This window comes from Toxotes jaculatrix, chromosome 2 (assembly GCF_017976425.1).
Source record: "Toxotes jaculatrix isolate fToxJac2 chromosome 2, fToxJac2.pri, whole genome shotgun sequence".
Taxonomy (NCBI): Eukaryota; Metazoa; Chordata; class Actinopteri; family Toxotidae; genus Toxotes; species Toxotes jaculatrix.
In genome coordinates this window covers 12,034,305-12,054,799 of record NC_054395.1, presented here as the reverse complement: position 1 = coordinate 12,054,799, position 20,495 = coordinate 12,034,305, and the positions used below count along the sequence as shown (strand labels likewise).

At 38.8% G+C, this 20,495-nt stretch overlaps 2 protein-coding genes across 3 annotated transcripts in view; both read right to left on the bottom strand.

The window, feature by feature from the left end:
* mgll (monoglyceride lipase) overlaps window positions 1–985 on the bottom strand; it is a 31,680-nt gene extending 30,695 nt beyond the window's left edge. The window contains exons 1-2 of one of the 2 annotated variants that reach the window (XM_041050780.1): window positions 903–985; window positions 784–862 (exon numbers count right to left, since the gene is read on the bottom strand). The gene's annotated coding sequence lies outside the window, so the exon portion shown is untranslated. Of the gene's footprint in view, window positions 1–783; window positions 863–891 lie in introns of both variants that reach the window. The other variant, XM_041050789.1, reaches the window with a different exon arrangement.
* Window positions 986–4,629: 3,644 nt separating this feature from the next.
* On the bottom strand, window positions 4,630–19,544 carry slc26a6 (solute carrier family 26 member 6). Its single transcript, XM_041048122.1, has 19 exons — window positions 19,417–19,544; window positions 18,594–18,733; window positions 18,264–18,374; window positions 17,616–17,791; window positions 16,899–17,063; window positions 16,105–16,257; window positions 15,895–15,977; window positions 15,631–15,778; window positions 15,431–15,544; window positions 14,620–14,697; window positions 14,075–14,170; window positions 13,354–13,460; window positions 13,081–13,150; window positions 11,522–11,614; window positions 8,893–9,015; window positions 8,586–8,732; window positions 8,025–8,079; window positions 6,720–6,847; window positions 4,630–4,671 (listed from the first exon to the last, which is right to left on the bottom strand). Exons 1-19 carry the CDS (start codon window positions 19,542–19,544, stop codon window positions 4,630–4,632), a joined length of 2,157 nt encoding a protein of 718 aa, XP_040904056.1.
* Between the last annotated feature and the right edge of the window lie 951 nt (window positions 19,545–20,495).

The following is a 20,495-nucleotide window of genomic DNA, read 5'->3' as shown; positions in this document are numbered from 1 at the left end:
ATCTCTAGAATTTATATTAGCCAGCAATGCTTTTGGCATCAGAATGCGGCTACATTGGATTTTGCCTGATTTTTTTTACCCTCCACAATAGATCACATTTCTTGTTTACAGCCCATGCTGTACGGTGGGAAATGTGGCTCATTTCAGCTGATGGTATCATAACAAAGCACACGAATGACTCTGAATAACAGTGAATCATGTGCATCGCACATGTGGAAACAGTCATTATCACCAAACTTGTAAACGTGTGAGTGGATCCTAATTGGAAACTGCTCCCGTGACATGTGTGCACTAAACCCTCGCTTTTGTTTTCATCTCTGCTGCAGTCAAACCTTTCTCCGCGTAACTGGACATTAGGATGATGCTGGTTCACTCGTGCGCGGTGCTCAGAAAAAGAGCAAACGATTTGAAACGCAAGTGTCTCTGACTGAGCTGACACTATAGCTTTGTAAAGCATCGATTCATCTGCTTTGGCTGCTGCTGTCGCTGCCAGTGCATATAGTAGTGGAATTACGCACGATCCAATCAATATTAAGGTCTGCGGGTTTTCTCACTGTGCAAAAGATGAATGGAGGAAGCCAGAGAAGATGCTGCTTGTGCGAACATCACTGCAAAACTACAAAGTTAAAACCAAAATCTACAGGAATTTTAGGCTGATGCTGGATGTGAAACCCCCCGGAGTGGAACCTCATATTTAGGTCAAAACTGAGGTGCACTCTTCAGTCCTGTATGCACAAATATATCATGAGGATGTTAACATAATTTAATAGAGGTTGAACCAACCTGCGCAGGAGCGTCTGCAGTGAAGTTTCAGCTTCTTCTCGGACTCTCCAACCTCCGTCTCTCTCTTACTCTCTCTCTTACTCTCTCTCTCTGTCTCTCTCTCTCTCTCTCTCTTTGTATGTATATGTATATGTCTCTTTCTCTTTCCTTTCCGTCTGCCTCCGATGCTCTGCTCTCGCTACCCGCCAAGTGAAGAATGCAGTCAGCGACGTTTGAGGGAAAAACTAAATGAGTGTTCACACACCCTCGTACTCTCTCTCTCTCTCTCTCTCTCTCTCTCTCTCTCTCTATCTATCTCTCTCTCTCTTTCTGACACACACACACTCACATAGGCTGCATACTACACATTTCCCCAGTCACGGAAATCTGTTTAACCTCATTTACAGAAAGTACAGAAAGAAAACTTCCTGTTAAGCTTCTACAAAACCCCTCTCCCCTCAAACTAAATGACAGATGTCATTGTCTCACTAAATGATTGGTAGCTCTCAGTGTTGATCAGTATAAAGAGCCACTATACAAAAATTATTGAAATGACTGTTTTGTGTTCTGTCACCTCAATTCATGTTTGGTTAGATGTAACCATATAAAACTACTTAGTTAAAGCAGCAGTAATCTTTTGGCCACTTGGGGGCAGCATAGCAAACACTGACATTAAATAAAGTATTCAACTAGTAAACATATGTAAACAATGCAGGTTTCAAAAATATTCAGTAATTTGGCTTTGCAAATGTTTTTATCATGAAGGAAATGCATTCAGCAAATTTGATAGAAGACAAGGATACACACAAAGGTGATGAAAGCTGAATGTAAACAGAGCTTTTGTTTGTTCAGAAGAAAGCTCCACAGGGCACCTTTAAGCTGATGTGTTGAACATGTTAGCAAATAGTCATCTATTTATACATCCAGCTGACACAGAAACATTAGCATGTATTTGTGTTTCGGGTCTTCTGAAAAATGTAAGTCCAATATTTGCTTTCCTTTTAGTTTTGTTTTGCTTTCCACCAACTCCTTGAAATAATAAAGAGGGGAAGTTGTGAAATTATGATACAAGGAAATAGTTTAATGAGTAGAACACACATCCTCAAAAAAGTTTAAACAGGTATTTAAAATAGATGAGTCTGTCTTTCCATCTCTTTCCACTGACTGTTATCATGCAACTTATTATCATTAACTCAGGATGTCGAGCTTTAGGTTTTTAAAACATAAATGAAACTAATCTTAAATGTGCATGGTTCAGGAACTGTTAATAAGGCGTTACAATGTGGCAATATGACCAGCCATGATTTCACCTCATGTGAACTACCCTGATTGCTAGTTAGACACATGATAAGCATTTCTATTTTTAGCTTACAGCCATTCCAATAATACCTCCTGGACATTTGATCTCAGGTTGGTATCCAAAAAACATATCTGATAAAAAATATATCTCATAAAAAAATGTATATTTTTACTTTAAAGGGGGAAAAATAATTTTTGCTGGTAACTTTCTCTGGAAGTTTCTTGTTTTGTAAGCAAGATGACAAAATCTAACTGAGCATGTGCAGAGTGAGTTTAATCTCCCCACCTTGTCTATGCTGTCATTAATTTGATGGGTATAGTCTCATGGACAACAGGAGGATAATTTTGCACCAAAGTACGCAAACTGAATTTTAATGAAACCCATTACTGGAAAATTCAATTGTTTTGTTATGACTAAATATGATTCAGAGAATTCCTGTTCCAATTAACAATGACTCATTATACCTGGTTTTAGTTAACAGAGGGTTGTTGTGGGCGCAAATTGTTGTGGTGGAACACTGGAAATCAATCATTTCCCAACTCTCTAAATGCTTACAGACACATGCTCACAAAACTGGGGACATTCACAGTTCTCAGAAAAATGAGACACACAGTGGGCATGCTACAGAAATCCATTTTTGAATTATGTTTTTGTTTATATGTGTAACTTAAAACTGGAAAAATATGGATTTTGAACTAAAACACAGCTGCCCCATTCTGTATTGAACAGCAGATACTGATCAATGGACTGATGGAGATAGCTAAGCTTAATTTTAATTTGTATTAAATTACTGGGCCAAGTTTTTCATCATACATGCTATGTTATTAAAAAAAGTGTTGCAGTGTTATGTAATATGGCAACCTCATTATGTTACATTATCTGTGCTTGAATTACTATAATGAGCATCTTCCACATCTGGCAGAAGAACTGAATACATCTCAGAGAACAGCTGTGTATGTAAACAGAGCCACTGAACTCCTCTATAGATGTATAAGGTGCAGTCTTTTGACTAAGCAAAATAATATTTATTTTTCATGTAAGTACATGTATATTGGCAGATTTTTTTTTATCCAACTTAGATTTTTAGATCATAAAGAAACCATCGATACACTTACGCAATTGGTGTTTGTTAGTGATTAAAGGATAATGTTATGTAATAACCTCAATTTAAAAAAATGTCATGCAAAGCTGGCCAAAAAAAACATCACAAAAGAATATGAATATGTATTAAAATGCTCTAAATGAATGTGTGTTTGTGTCGTTTACTACACGACTGTGTGTGTTTGGGTTGTTGCTTTGATTTGTACACGCCACCAGCACAGTACACTTCTGTGCGACTCCATATGTGTTGTTTTTTGTCATCTATTTTCGTTCTTATTTTCCACTGTTTTGTGTTCAATGTGTGCGTCTCTGTGTGCAGATCTGCAGGTTTGTGTGTCTGTGCTTGCGACAGACGGAAGTCCCAGTAATCTGAAAGCTCTGAGGATAAAATCCTCATACAAACAGAGTGTCTGTCACTTCTTCATAAAATATCCTCCATCATTCCTCTGAGGACTCAGAAATGTGTACCTGTGATCTCCTGTGAAAAAGAAGGACAGGAGAGATCAAGATAAACAGGAAGAACCAGAGAGAAGAGAAGAAGAGAACACCAAGTGGGACAGGGATGGAAAAATACCAGCCCGATTTTCAAAATATGTTCCATATACGTTTTTTTTTTAATTTTCTCTCCAGTGGCACAAAAGTCTCAGTAGAGGTTAATGAGGAGTAACAGAGCAGGGCCTGGATCTGTGGCTCAGCATGCCACAATGTGAGAAACAACGGCTCATGTATTTCTGAGTCAAACTGTTATAAATCTGATGTCTTCACTTTGCACCATATGGCCCTTTACCGAGTATCATTCTGGTGGACTTCTAAAGTGAATATGCAAATCTAATTGCATTCTGTCTTTCTGAAATGCTTCTGCAACTGTCGTTCATATCAGTAAAGTTCACTTTAATGATCTGAATTAAACTGACTATAGCCTGAAGGTAATGTACAGTATGTCATTCATGTTTAAGGTATTTGTTGAAATATCCAAATTTCTATTTTTCATTTACTTATTTTTTCATTTAACGTTTACACTGTGAAGAGGGCATTTTGTTCAAAATTCAACTTTTTACACAAGTAAGCATCCGCATAGCACAGTTTTGGATTTGTTAAATAAAATAAAAGACATCTGTAGTAATCAACATGACATCCTTTGTAGTTATTTTCACATAAATCATTTTTACTGTTAAATGAAACATACTGTATTTTTAAGTGTTGACTGTTAACACTATGAAAGAGTTCACAACAGAATGAACTTTGCTGGTTCACAGAATCATCAAAAGTTTGTGTTGTCACTGATGGGTGCAGAGCATTTATGATATATCCCTTGACCAATCTCATGATCCTCTCACCATCCTCGCTCTTACATCCTCTGTCTTTATGTATCAGAGGATATAAGAGTGTGTGTGTGTACATGACTGTATTTGTGTGTGAGCTCCTCGTTTTTTCCATGAAGAAGCTTTGTTCTTGTAAGTTATATTTCATGGACCACTGCCACGTCTTTGTTCTTTGTTAGATCTCTCCTTTGGGAGCAGAAACGTAGTCACGCACCCAACTAAATACTAAAACAGAACAGGCAGACACAAAAGCACACAGTGCTGAACAACATGCAGACAATGCATGCAAACACAGCACTGCCCATGTGTTGAGGCGGAGAGTAATTTGTCTTCAGACATAGATTGATGGCGTCTGCTGGGATGAGCAATATTTCTGATACATAAGGATGAAATGCAAAATGCTAGGAATTTGTGTTAAGTAGTGTTTGAAATTGCCAAGAGAGTTGCATCAAAATACAATATCCATCAAAATATGATATAATTTTCTGTTTTATTGTTGTACTGTAAATACCGTTCCCACCCACCAGCTACACCTACACTGTGTGCAATCAATTTGCAGTCCAGGTCACACTGCAGAGTAGGGATCAATGAACCAGACCAGAAACAACATTTTAATTGCTGTCCATTAAGATGAGCTTAACTCACACACCAGGCTGCTAAGTGAACTCAATCAATTTCACAGTTTCTTGTCAGTGACATGGTGGAGTAATTAGAAATGTGATGGTTATTTTTTATTTATTTTAGAAAACCAATTCCTCATGTGTCTGACAGGTCTCAGTTCTTTTCCTCTAACTGTCTATTACTTGCCCAAAATGAACGACAGAATCTTTTCTACTGATAGTTTTGCGAGTTCTATACAAATAGATTTTACACTGGTACGCACTGCCTCCAGGAAACAGCCGTGTGCTATGTTACTATCACACTCTGGCACTGACAAAAGCCAGTGACTTCCCCCGCATGCTCTGCTTTTATATTTTACCAAACTAACTCTCAGCCACTTATATGAAAGCATAAGTTTAGCTTTAAGCAGCACAACTGGTGACCCACTGACACTCTTTGACCTCAGGGCCTACCGAAGTTGTGTGAGCTCACTACTGTGATACATTCAGTGCTACAAACCCATAAACTAAATCCAATTCAAATCAACCAGACTGCTGCTCATACACCACCTCTCGAGCATACTCACTGCTGTCAGCACTTCCTGTTCATACACAACCACAGCCCATGTGCCAATGAATGTTGCTTGTGGGCTTTGAGGCTCACCAGATTCATTCATGTACCACAGTCACAACCGACTTGGTGCCTGTTAGCCTGTGTATAATAGTCCTGATTTCTGCTACCTGCATACTTTTGAGATTCACTGCAGCAGTTTAGTTGCATTATGCAACTTTTAGTGCCTGTTAGTGTTAATAATTTGGAATGAACAACTTTTATCATCTCCGAGTTATTTCTCATCTCTGCTTGTGTGTAAAATATGAAGCTGCAGCCCAGAGACAATTAACTCAGCTTAGCACTAAGACTGGAAACAAGGGGAAACTGGGAAAGACTGGCTTTGTCCACAAAAAAATCCTACAACAACCTCTAAAGCTAAAGTTGTAGTCCATTGCTTTTGTGGACTATTTCTCAGCTGAGTCTCATTGTCGCCGTGAGTTTGCTGGGCAGTCTGCTCTCAGTCTTTATGCTAAGCTAAGCTAATCGTCTGTTGGCTCCAGCTTCGTATTTAATAGACAGATGCGAGAGTGGTTTCAATCTTCTCATCTAACTCTTGGCAAGAAAGGTAATAAGCTTATTTTCTAAACCATCTGACTATTTTTAAAGTTCTAAAGCCACTAATTGCAAGTTTGAGGTTAAGATTTTAAGAGGTAATTAATTACACTCAGCAAAGACCATATGGTGCAGTGTTCTGTTCCTTCTTACAACAACAAAGGATGCACGTCATCCATAGTATTAGCTCATGACACTCAACAGTACTTTAGTAATTAGTGCGTATTTCTAACAATAATGATAACCATGTAATGTAGATTTATTTACGAGACACCTGTGTTACTGTGTTGAGAAGCATTAAGATTTGCATCAGTGGAATTAAGTTCAAGTGCAAATTCCATGTGGAAAAAATGCACCCTGATGAGAGTCACATACTTCACATACTTTGTTACTCTATTTTGTACCAAAATGCATTGTGATGTACGATGTGTGTTGATGTGTAAGTTTAAGTGCATGTGTGAGTATATCACCTTATCTTGGCTCTGTGTGCTGGCAGACTGACAATGCAAAACGGCATCGTGGATGGTAGAGAAGAGACAGGACTTTGTCACTTTGTCATTGAAGAAACCTCCAGTCTGCAGGTTTTCCACCACACCAGCTACAAAGACAGACAGAAGGAGAAAGAGTAATGTAAATACAACACAGGCAGGGTGGTGGAGGAGAATTTGTGGGAAGATAGAGAAAGAGACGATGATAAAGTGTAACATTTCAGGAACAGCAGGAAAAATAAGACCAAGAAAGACAGAGAGAGAGAGAGAGAGAGAGAGAGAGAGAGAGAGAGAGAGAGAGAGAGAGAGAGGATGGGAGTGGTAGTCCCTGTGTTAATTGAACCGTCCTAAAATTCCTGGATATATAAATATTCTTTGCAGTTCCCTTGCGAGCCCTAACACTCAAACTATTTTCCTCATTATAGGCTGTTATAGGCCAATCCAGTACCAGTTAATTAGAGCTGCTAATCCTGTGAAATAAACAGGATGGCTCCTAGCTTGCGGTTGTAAGACTTTTTTTCCCCTGGAGACACTTTTTCCGATCCAACACGTCAGACCCAAAGTTGTGGGCTATTAAGTAAAAAATAAACACAGAAAAGTAGATGCTTTATTACAGTGAAAACACAACCATCCCACCAGACATAAGTATTTTCTTAGCTTTCCTGAGGAGTCATTATAATCTTCTCATGACCCACTATGTCAGATCATGCCAGACTCAGAAAACCTGCAGCAGGGGCTCTCTGGAGAACCAGCTGTTGACTGAATAACTTCCTTCACAGAAACGAAACAATAACATCAGCAAACACCAAAAATAACATCCAGTGTTGTTGAAGGAATTCAAATTGTGTGTGTCCAAGCGGATGGGGAACTTGAATGTAAAAACATATCCATGTGTGTGTTACAGTATGTGGGACAAAAGAAAAAAAAAATCCTTGTGGGATTTTGTAGTACTTCAGATAAACTGCTAGGGAATCATTAACTTTTACAGTGGAAAGAGTTCTACTTCAGTGGATTTAAAACTTATTTCCTAATGTATTCAGTAATGAGAGAACAAACCCATACATTTAAGCTCTATAGTCATAAGAATAGCTGTAAACAGAAGCAGAGGTGGTTTGATGTTGGTCTCCAGGAGAGAAAAACTTACACTGACAGCAGTGGTCTACCCAGTTTTTCTAATTATTTTGTACAACAAAAAAGAGTTAGACAGTCTGACCTGAAAAACCACACAGTTGCTTGGCTATTCTTTTCAATTATTTCAATCTATTGTGGTGATTTATTTGGACTTACTCTGGCAGCCAGTGAGAACCACCTCTATGCCAATTTCTCCGTAGTCTCTCTGGATCTGAAACAGACACACAAGGATGAGCAAAGGTCAAACTGGGGAACATTTAATTAGTCTGACAATTCAATTTAAAGTAATTGAAAGCCTGAGGAGCAAAATGATAAGGAGAGGGACAGAGGGATGAACGGAAGATGAAGGATTTATGTCACAAAAGCTAGTTAAACAGGAAGAAACAATGAGGATATCAGGAACAAATCCAGTAAACTTGCAATTGCCTTATTCTCCTCAGTTAATTTCATAATTTTGGGAGGAAGTTCATCACTAGCTATCATCTGTTTACCTTTGTGTGCCAAACATTTCCTTAAAAGAGGTGTTTTAATCCATTTCAGAAGAAGGATGCTGAATTTCCTTATAGTAACCCATTCATTTTGTCCAAAGAAGATGTGCAAATGTTTGTTCGTAGGACAGTTAAATAATGTAAAGCGTATACAAGTACATAGAAGAACTTGATTATTAAATAAAGGGAGAGGGAGCTTGAGTATTTCCCTGTTTCGCCATGTTCATACATTTCGTAGCGTCTTGACTCCCACAGTATCCAGGAAGTTGACAGGGCTGAGGTCAAGGATGATGGCTCTTGGGAGTGAGGGGTTGCGTTCACCATCAATCTCAATGGTGGCAATGTCCTTCTGCTCCACCCTTTCTGGCTCCCCCTCCTGGACAGGAGGAGACGTGACACCATGCAAGGACTCACATGAGAGGCAGTACTTTGTGCTTCATACAATGAATCAAGATCAAAGGTGTTCACAGGACCAGGACATCAAATGAAAACAAACTTTTGCGTCAATTAACTATCATATGTCTAGTCTTCCTCACCATATTGACTGCGTTCCTCTTGGCAGCCTTCTTAGCTTTCTTGGCATTTTTCTTCTCATGTCTCTTCCTTTTGGCTTCTAGTTTCTTCTTTGCTGACAGGATCTTGGTAATGTCAATGCCAGACTAAAAGGATCAGAAAAATCACATACGGCAACAGTGAAGTTCACTTTAATTTTCTACACACAATCAAATCTTAGTATTTTATCTCCCCCCGACTGACAACCACTAACTTTGTTTACAGCTGTTACTGTTAAGACCTGTCTATTACAAGTTATTTTAAGTAAGAACTGTGAGGTTAAGTTCAGCACACAAATGTTGTCCAGTTTAGCCAGTGCAGTCAGTCCAACTAAAACTAGCTCCTCAACACAAAAATAAACATAAACCCACAGAGCAAGTGTGGCAGACAGCAGCCTGAAGAAATGTTGTCTTGTGTGTCAATACAACAGTCTAACGCACAACCACCAGGCCACCAGGCATTACAGAAAAGTAATTAATAGGAAAGTCTTATTGCTCAGTGAGCTTAGTGCTTTCGCTCAAGGCTTCTACTTTTCAGTAAACATGAAATGTTTGAAATGACATGAACTATAAAAATGTGTTTTCCTGTATTTGCATTCCAGACTCTACGTTGTCAGTACCCACTCACTTTTGTTGAAGCAGCAGCAAAGATTGTTTTGCATTTAAATGTCAATGCTAATAATCTGCATATCCAACAACTTGTAACACTCTCTTGATGTAAATTTGGAAGCTATCCACTAGACTTGTCAAACTGGAACAACTGAAACCTCACATTCAATTCAGATAACCTTTTAAATGCATTATTGGATGGAAGGAAGACTGTGGAAGTTTCTGCCTTTGACTTACAATGATATCAGCTGAGGAAGGACCCACAAATTATGGCGAGAAAAACCTCAAGGTATGAAAAATTATTTTTCCACAAGCCTCATATATTTTAACATCAAAGGTTTTGTGACGTTTAAATATACCTGACTGAAACCTCTACCAGCTCTAGTCAGGTCAGGAATTTGATCTTTAGCTGAGTTAGTGTAACTCAGAATTGTTTTTGGGTTGCAAATGAAGCAACGGATCATTTAAACATCCAATTTGTATTGAAATGATCTTTACATAAATCAGCTTTTATAACCAGTGTGAAAACACTATTTTCAATGAGCAAAGGACTAATGAGCAGGCAGGAAATGGAAATGACCAGAAAATTTGTCATGGTCACAAGTCATCAACAGCCAATCAGAGTTTCATTGTTTGTTTGTATGTTTTTTCTGATTTTTGTTCCATAGATGAACTGTCCTCTTGACAATTGCAAAGTGGATCAGAATTTGATTACAGCCATTCAAGCCTTCCTACTTCTCCAAAACAAAATTGATAGCAATTAGCATGTCAAAAGCAGTTCTTACGAGTTTGTCAGGACATTTTACCTCATCAAGACAATGTAATAGTATGATAGGAAAGAGCATTCATGCAAAAACAACGTGTGATTTGCCTCTAAAAGCGAATCTTGCAGCATGACATGGTGAGCTGATGCAATTACAGCACTTAGCATCGCTAACAACCCATCAGCTTAGGTGCTGCCAGCGAGAGCAAAGACGTGAGTCCACATTTTCCCTGCACCTTTCACTATTTGATTCTCCTGCAAACCCCACTGACTGGTGGGTTAGAAAACATTTATCTCCCAGATCCAAAGAGACCAGAATTTATCTGGTGGCAGTGTCTCACCTTGTAAACAAACCTGCAGCCTCTGCCAGTCAACAACAGCTCTATGAAATCTTATTTGTGCATCAAACATCAGAAAGAAAAGAGCGACCCTGTGGCTTTGACATGCTGACATTTTAATGAATGAGATTTTCCATTATCTCCCTCTTTAGTCAATCCCCAGCCCCCTGCCGCCACCCCCACCCCTTTTGTCATCTTATTTCCATCTTCCCTCAATCAGTCTTCTCATTTACCCCAAAGAGACGTGACAGACGAGGAGGAGGAAGAAAAGGGGGGGGGGAGGAAGGAGGGGGGAGTTTAAACAAAAGTTGAACAGAAGAAAGGAGGAGAGAAAATGGTGGGATGACATTTGAACAATGTCTGTCATGGCCATAATGTGTGAATTGTTGAAAAGTTAGGTCAGTTATTAGTGTGTCAGAAATAATGTTTGTAAGAGAGGAAGTAATTGCACTGAAATTGTGACAAGAGGGGTTAGTGGAGTTGGCTGTTTCTTTTTCTATATGTATTTGTGTGTGTGTGTGTGTGTGTGTGTGTGTGTGTGTGTGTGTGTGTGTGTGTTTGTGTGTGTGTGTTAGTAGCTGTGTTTATAGTGATGTGTTCACATAAATCTGGGCTTGTGTGTCCATCATGGTGTGTTTATATGTCTGATGCTGTTTTTTGGGGGCGTCCACAGTAATATATGAAAACGTTAATATTTCTGTGTGTGTCTGTGTTCTTATGTTTGCATTTTTGTGAGAATGATTTCTTTTTTCAGACTTTGAGAGTAAGGACATTTTTGGTAAGACATTTTCTCAGCCCTCTCTTCTAAAAAGAGCTGTTTGAGGGTTAAGACCTTTAGGGTTGAGGTTACGTTAAGGCTGAGAAGTTAGTTTAAGGATTGGGGTGTGTGTGTGTGTGTCCTCACCTTCTTCCCCAAAGCATCTTGATACATCTCAGCATTAGCAAAGTAGAGGGTGGCAGAGGAACGGAAGATCAAAATCCCTGGCACCGGCCTCACCTACAATCAGTTGGACAGTTATGGAGTCAGTCAATTAAACAGGCAAATAAATCACAACATTTCCAATACCAACAGATGTTCATGATAACACAGCATTCAGAGCTACAATGGCAAATCAACTGAAAGGAAAGAAGCACTGGAGCAAATATAGTAGCATAACGCCACTTTTATTTATAGTCGAAGGCAGTTATTCCCAGCAGTGTACAGGCTGCCAAGATAAGCCAATCTACAGCCATGTTAACAGCTCTGTGAGGCTGTTCTCTGTGCTTAAACAGAGGTGCTTTGAGCTAAATGCTAACATCATCTTGCTAACATGCTCACAATGACAATTATAACATTCTGAAGTGATATTTAAATATTTATATCTTATTTTATTGGTATTTGATAATAAACCGAAGCACTTACAAACTAAAATTCTGACCTGAGGATGGATCAGCACATTATTATCACATGTTCTGGCTTTTCCCTTCTTTAAGTTAATGTTGGACTGAGATCCCTGACACTTTATAGAAGGTATCCAGTGAAAATCTTAACTCTAAAGTTATTACTGCTTTGTCTAAGGGTGTCACCCTCTTTATGCAATCTCTCTTCCTCTAAAAAAGGCATGATAGCATTCATTATTTTGTTGGTCAGGAGACAGATATTGTTAAAATTAAAATCCCCAACTCTGCCTACCCATATACACTGGATTAGAGACGTGCTATATTTTATTAGAAATTGACTTTATCTGGTTGATCTCACAAAATTGTAAAGATTTGGAACCCTTTTCTTTTACATGTAAATAGTACAGTCTTGTATCATTAATTGTTCAGTGATGTATAGTGTTCATTAATTCCTCATTTAAATAAAATAATGTATCCCAAGTTTTCCCTACCATTGACAGGTGTGATATGAAAAAATAAAAAATAATAATTTCCCTTTTAAAATCTGTATCTGCTGACCAGTAACATTTGACTTAAGAGTCAAGTTTTATTTCTCCTTTTATCTTTTGAAATAATTTGCTGGCAACAACCTATTTTACTCATAGGACTTCAGAATTTTGTTAAAATATGATAAAGTCACACACATCCCTTCCTTTAATGGGATTAAGACAGTACAATGGGACCAGCTGATGTCAAAGTTTTAAATGAAAATAAAAGAAGCTGAAAAATATTTGCAGTATATCAATGTGCACTTTGGGAGTGAGGTCAAGCATTGGTCTGCTTAAGCACAGAGTGGGGCAAAACTCCAATTAACAAGCCTTTATTTGACTCTGGCTTTAAAGTCAGGAACGAAAGTAACTAAGGGACAAGTGTACTTTGAAAACTGCTCACCTCAGAGATTCTACAGATGGTGTTTACTGATAGACCTGAAAGTGTTTCTGATTCTGAAGTCACTTAAAATACACTCTGGATATTCTGGCCATGTCTGGACCAATACTTGTACTCACTATTGCTGTGAGGTAATTTAAATATACTGTGCCATACCTGATTGTAGTCCTCCAGTGGCCTGTAAATGTCAGTGTCTGGGACCTGCCCCAGCAGCGAGTATTTAGGTCTGAAATAAACACAAATCAAAAACCTGTCATTTGTATTACTTTGACTTGTAACACGTTGTGTTTGGGTGTGGTCTGACAGGAGGATTTATTTCATTGCTGGGTGTGGTGATTGATAGCTGAATGTTCAGACACACTGTCCGACACATTGTCTTTGTTAGTGTTTAATCACGAGTGTGTGGGCCCCATGGCAATGTATTCCTACAGCTGTGTCCTGAAGATGACGGTGAGCATGGAGAAACCGATGGCAGCGGCTAGTCCCAAATCAGGGTTGAACAGCAAGGTCAGGATGAAGGTGCCCACCCAGATTACCTGGAGAAAAACAGAGAGTGAGAATTAGGACATAGCAACGGGTAGTAAAACAAGACTACACACAAGCTCCAGAGGAAAGGCAGTGTTGTTACCTAAATCCTAAACGTAGCTTATCAGCCATATGTACTTATGCTACATTCGCACCATAATAGGAAAATAGAAAAAATGGGAAAATGTTATGTTTAGCCTGTTATACGTTAACATTAACAAGGGTTAGGGAATGCCACACCACATCTCCATAGTTACGAGTAATATCAAAGTACAATGAGGGTGACAGAAAGTGATCATTAGTTTTACTGTGCAGGATAAATCTTAAGAAAAGAAAGTGGCACAGTGAGTTTATTTAGCTAGATTCTGTACAGGGCAGACTGTCCTTGCTTTGCGTGGGACAAGATAAATACTGATGGCCAGTACTGTACGGGGCAGGCATTTTGTCTTTGCTTTGCGTGGGACAAGATAAATACTGATGGCCAGTACTGTTTATTTTAACAGACTATGGCACAGAAAGTTTGTGAAGCACTTGGATTTAAGATAACGTTTAAAACATTTACTGTAACTGAATCTGTCTTCTCAAAACTTTAACCATTTGCTCATGTGCTTTTACGTACACTCACCATGTCTACTTTATTGCTTCTCCACAGTGCAGGGATGTCCATGAATTGCTTCATCATGCCATGGAGGTTGACAAAGATGATGGCAGCCAGCACCGCCTACAAAGTCAAATAAAAAACAGAACATGAAAAACGACAAAGTTTTTCTGAGATAAACCTTTCATGTGGATTTTGCAAGTTTTATGTCTTCCAGTTAAGCAGACTGCCAACAAGTGGGTAAGACTCTTGGGAACTGAATTATAGTGTTTACAGAGTTTTTTGAAATCAGAAACTTCATTTCATAACTCCTAAAACAGCCTCCAAACATATGCGCTTTTCAGCTGAATAACTTTAGACATATCAGTGTGATTAATTCACTGCCATTCTAATTATTTATTTTTAAAAGTAGCCAGTAGCTTAGACTGAAGCTGAAGAAATATCTTTTGGTGGCACTACAGCAACACAACTTCAGCTCTTGTCTATTTTATGAGTTTTATGAGTGGCATATCATTTTGCAGTCACACTCACAGTGTCAGACTTTGGCTCGTGGACACACACACACACAGTACCTTGGGCAGATCTTCAAAGAGTCTCCCAATCCAAAGCACGATGACAAGAATAACTATTGCTGATAGAGCTCCAGCAACCTGCAGTGAAGAGAGATGGAAGATAGAGGCACAATGAATGGAAATAATGAGAGAGATCAGAGGAAGAGATGACTGATGTAGTGGTTGTCAGTATGAATTGGTACATGATTATAAAAGGAGCCAAGGCATCATCAGCTAAAGTCTGTCCTCTCCTCTTCTCTCCTCTGTAATGGGCCTTCGCTGATTAATGGTGTTGTCAGACTAAATTGGTTTAGCCTTTCAGCGAATCTGTGTTTGTGTAGGTGGAGTTTGACAATGTGAGCGAAAATCAATTCCCTAAGTGTTTTTTAATGATGCCACTTACCAGAGTAACATTAATTATGAATGTTTTTTTCACTACGTTTAACCTTTAAGATTGCCCAGGTTTGTAGCTACAGGCACAGTGAAGTGTTAGGATGAAAATACTGATGTGGAAAATGATCTCATAAAACATCCTTGGTGCATTTAAAAAAAGAAGCCAACCATTAAAATGTTTTCTAAATGTTGTTAAAATGTTTTTCAGTTGTGTAAAATAAGCAACAACCATTGTGCCAACTCATGTCAGGACAGTTTTAAGGCCTAATTTAGAATTTTAGGAGGTCACGTTTTTTTAAAAATATCTTTTATTTTTTTAAAAAAGTTTTAGTCTCTTGAGGCTGGCCTGCCTTGTTTACAGATTGTTTACAGATCTCTAAAATCAGTCTAAAATCTTGCTCAAGCATAATTCAGCAGAACAACGAGTGCTTGTACCAACCTGAGTCTTCCCTCCCGTGCTCTCCTGAACCATGGTACGAGACATGGAGCAGCTGATGGCGAAACACTGGAAAATTCCTCCTATGGAGTTACTCAGACCCAGTGCGATTAGTTCCTAAGCCATGAAAAACACATATTTAAATATGATTTACTATTCTTAAAACATCAGTTTATCCTTCTATCCATTTTTCACCTCCCTACCTGGTTGCTGTCCACCTTGTATCCATATTTCAGGGCGAAGATTCGCCCCAGTGAGATGGCAATGCCATAGCCAACCACAGACAGAGCGAAGGCGTCCCCTATCACCTGACCAAACAGAGAGGCAGCTGGGAGAACAGGTGGCTGGAGACTGGTAGACAGACACAGAGCATAATACATTGCCCGTTACATATACTTCACATTTCATACGTGTAAACACACATTCCTGTGTATTTGCCGTGGGCTGTGTTATGTTATGTTTCTCACCCTGAGGGAATGACTCCCACCACATCCACTCCATATTTCTCCTCCAAGTTAACTTGCCAGGAGACTACTGTAGCAATAATGATCTGAGGATGCAAATAATAAGAGATAAAATAAGAGATATATTAGTGGGTGTGTGTATGTTTATGTTTGTAAGAAACTAACTTTCCATAGAGTGATTATAAGCACATGTACCTATTCCTGTATACTCACAGCAAGCAGCTCCACAGGAATAGGGACAGGTAGTTTTTTACTTAAGTATGTATTGAGCTCCTTGGCGAGGATGAGGCCGATTATAGCGACGATACTGACCACAAGAGTACCAATGTTTGTCTCTGGAATGAGATAACACAGCTCTAGCACCGTCTGGAAAGGGAGAAAGAGAAGAACTGTAGGTTAAAAACTTATATGGAGGAGGTATGAGAGAAAAAAGTGGGAAAAAATTGACACCAAATTCATACATGAAATTGCAATGCTCATTTTAGATTCTTGTCCATCACTGACAGGGCTGCCAGCTCTACTGGATATAATTATAAGGTGGAGGCAATTTGCCTCAACAGCAGCGTCATTTGTGTTGTGGCGCTTTTATGTTGTGGAGATAAAAGCATGCATATAAGAGGGTCAACAAAGCTGACTGATGAAGCAGACTAGAAGAAGTGTTCGATAAAAGCAAAGATGAGAGACTATTATATTTTCCAAAATAAGATGCTTGAAAAAGTTTGTCCACAGTTGTGTTCTCTTACATGTAGAAATCTCACAGGGCCTGGACAAATGTTCACATCCAAAGATCAAAAATGTTCTGCAATAGTGCTGAAGAGGTTCATTAACAAATTGACTGGCTCATTTACAAAAAAAATTAAACGACAGCAATGTTGAAAATTGAGTAACTGTTTAAGCCATGACCTTTCAGAGCGTATGATGGGCATTTTTCACTACTTGTTCTTACTTTGTAAAATCATAATTTGTAGGAGCAGCGTTTTAATGACTGCGGTTGTGCTCTTCCTTACATATATCAATGACAAAGGTCCGTTGTGTCTCACAGGATTGATGCCAAAGGTGTATTTGAGTTGGGACACGATGACGTGGATGGCGGCTCCTGTTGTGTAACCTCGCACCAGAGGCTCAGACAGGTAGGTCACCACGAAACCAAACTGGACCAGACCTAGCAGAATCTATATATGAAACAGATTCAGAAACATATGGAGGTTCACAGCAGCCGTGCACTGCAAATAGCTACAAATATAAAGAATATCTATTTGACACTCCTAAGTCTTGAATGTTTCGCTAGTGAGCCAGTGAAAGTTAGATCCTTCTGCCTTCTACATGGACAGATCTTAATGACAATAACATAAAATTAACATTTAGGAAATTACAAATCAGATCAGAAAACACAGAATGAAGCAGCTTCCATTTATGTTTTTAAAGTTATTGGTAGCTTCTTGAAATTTATCCTGTAAATGTTAAAAATGTTTGCTGACATGTACAGGCAGACTTCAAAGAGAAATGTAAGCTTTGGGTATTTGTACAGTATTTCATTTAATTCATAGATGTCTTCCCTGTTATCAGGAGATGTGTTGATGCCAGCTGTCTGTCAATCCAAACACGGTATCTCAACAACTACAGACCAGATTACCATAGATTAATGATTACTCCTTAGGGTTTCCCAAATGCTACACTTCAACACCAAAGTACCAAGTTAACTTAACTAATTAACTAATATTTACCTGAAATAATCCAGATATGAAGGTGACGGCCGCAGCCACTCGAACTCTCTCCGCATCCCGGGATATGGTGTCAATTATACTGGAATTGGTCTCATTGTCCCAAATCATAAAGTTTGAGTCTGGGGCTAATCGATCTGTCACTCCTCCGATCATGACACTCATCACTGCATATGTTCCTGGAGAAAAGAAAAGAGACACCCATTTTTGCTGGTCAAGTAACAACACATTGGTTTTCCTGAAAGATATATTTCCCTTGTCCCCACCTTGGACCGTACATAAACTTATATGATTGTTAAAGTCCCAAGTTTCTATGCTGAGTAACATTAAGGGTATCATTAAGGGTATCAAGTATGAAATGGAAATATAGAAAGGACTTTCAGAACTAGTGACTTCTCCCACTCATTTTGAAATGACTTAAACAGAATAAAGCCGCTAAAAAGTCTCAAACTTCAGCTTAAGAACATAAATAATAAGACTACAATATGCTTAAAACCAGAACCTTGTAGATTAGAAAAAAATACATAAATAAATAAAATAAAAATGATTGTGTCAGCCTGCTCTATCACTTGTTCTTTGAAGTCCATGTGCCTCATGGCAGATTAATTCCCACTTGTCAAACTGACCTGCAGATGTAGCATAGGTACAAACCGAGTGAGATGTGCTTGGATGTGCCGAAGATGAAGTAGACGAGGACGGGGTAGAAGGAGGAGTAAAGGCCAAAGACTGGAGGAACAGACGCCAGCAAGGCATAGGCCATACCTGAAAAGATAACACAGGATAAATATGATTCCGTATGTTACAGGAAAGAGTTATGACACCGAAACTATTGAGTAATAGTGTAATGTAGTGGGGACTGTATCAATGCAAACACTGCAGATTAGCGTTTAAAATAGATCAATGAAAACAATATCTCTTCCTTTATCTCTTCTATCTCTCCACCCCCCGCTGCTTCTATTTCTTCTAAACCTCCATCCTCACCCTGTGGCAGCTGCATGATCCCCACACTGATTCCAGAGATCAGGTCCCCCAGGGCGTTGTCTCTGAAGGGGTAACGAGGCAGCCACGATATAACAGGAATACTACGCAGCAGGCAGCTCTTCAGCCGTGGACCAGAGCATCTGAGTTTGTGTGTCAGGGTGACAGACAGAGAAGGGAAAGACAGACAGGGTGATTTTTGTAGAAACAATAAAATGCTTCAGGGATATTCTTTGACATCAGTGCTGCAATACGTGTCAAGTCTGTTCTTGTTCTGTGAGTCTGACCTTCTGCTTAGTTTTACACACTTGTTGCCAGTTACCAAAACAGTTAATAAGTGACTTCATGCCTATTTTTGCTCAAGCTCAGCAAACCATTGAAGGCCTTACTCGAGTAAATCATGCATTTGTCACCACACCTCAGTGCATTTCTGAGCCCAAATCCTCATGTAATCATTAAAGAACTCACAAAAGCTATGTTTTTACATTTGAAAAAAACCTGACGTGCTACTTTTGGTCGCAGACACAGATATGGTATTGGCCCTGTTTGTGCACCCCTGGTTTATGTCTCATCATCCTTAACACATTTATGATGAAATACTTTTATTTGCTGACAACATGTATGTTTATGCACATGTGTTGATTTTGGAAACAGTTGACCAAGAAATACATGTATGAAGTCAAACTATTCTGAGATTAAATGTTATTTGCTTTGTGCTTTGATTAAAAAAAAAAAAAAAAATACTATATACAAGACAGAAAATGTCTGAACATGTAAAAGAGAGATTAGTTGAGATGCACAGTTGATTAGATGCAGAGAAGTTTACCTCATTGACTTTTTGACCTTCTCACACAGAGATGTTTGTGAATCAGACTTTTCTGCCATTTCATCCACAGCTCCTTCATCCAGGATCTTCCTGTGGACATTGTAGCCCATTCGTCTCCTCTCTTCCATGACTAACACTAGCTGTAACATGAACAAAAAAAAAACCCCCCAAAAAAACATGCTTCTAAGTACCATGTTTGTTTTGGCAGAAAATATTCTCCACATTTCTCAAACATGATTGTAAAAATACAGCTGTAATGTGTCAAAATCTGTTTCCATTTTGTTTGAAAGTCTTAAATCATGTAAAACTAAACCAAAAAAAAATAAAAAATAAAAAATCATTTTATCCACATGGGAGCAGAAGTATGAAACTCTTGAAACTTTTGATAATAATTACCTCGTGTCTTCAAGCTCTATCACAAACGCTATTTTGATTCCAAACTCCAAAGTTTTTACATTTACAAAAAGCCCAGGACCCACTGAAGCCCTGAGATTACCCACGCAGTTTACTGTAATGTAATGTTTTGTCTTCTGTCCTGAAGACTTTTATCTGCTTTTTCGCTTCATAGGACAGATCCAGCTCTGAATCTGTCTCTGGTCAGGGTTGCACTGAAAATCTTCCAGCTAACTTAAAAAAACAGCTCCTTCAGTCATAAGGTGGCACATCTCCCTTTACGAATAATTAATCCTGGATACGTGCAGAGGTCCCTGGGCTTTAAAATGAATCCGCTGTAGAGTTTTCAGATCCATCCATCCATCCATCAGATCCAAGTGGCTCCGAATGAAAAGCTGCGATTTCTTTTGCAGTGGTCGTAGCCAGCGGATGAAGGTGAGGTTTTATTTACCAGTTGAACTCAGAGAAGATTCTCTACTTCAGTGCTGCAGCTTAAGACCTTGAGGAGAAATCTAGATAAGACAAGTGGACATTGTTGTGGAGGGAGAGGGCAAAGTTCCAACATGTACGTGCAGCTGAAAACAGAAGTGATAGAAGTTAGAAGGGAAAATGCATTTTGTGCTTGTTTCATCATTTACAGAGCAAGTTAGTTCATTTTGTATTTACCGTCACAGCTTTATAATTTA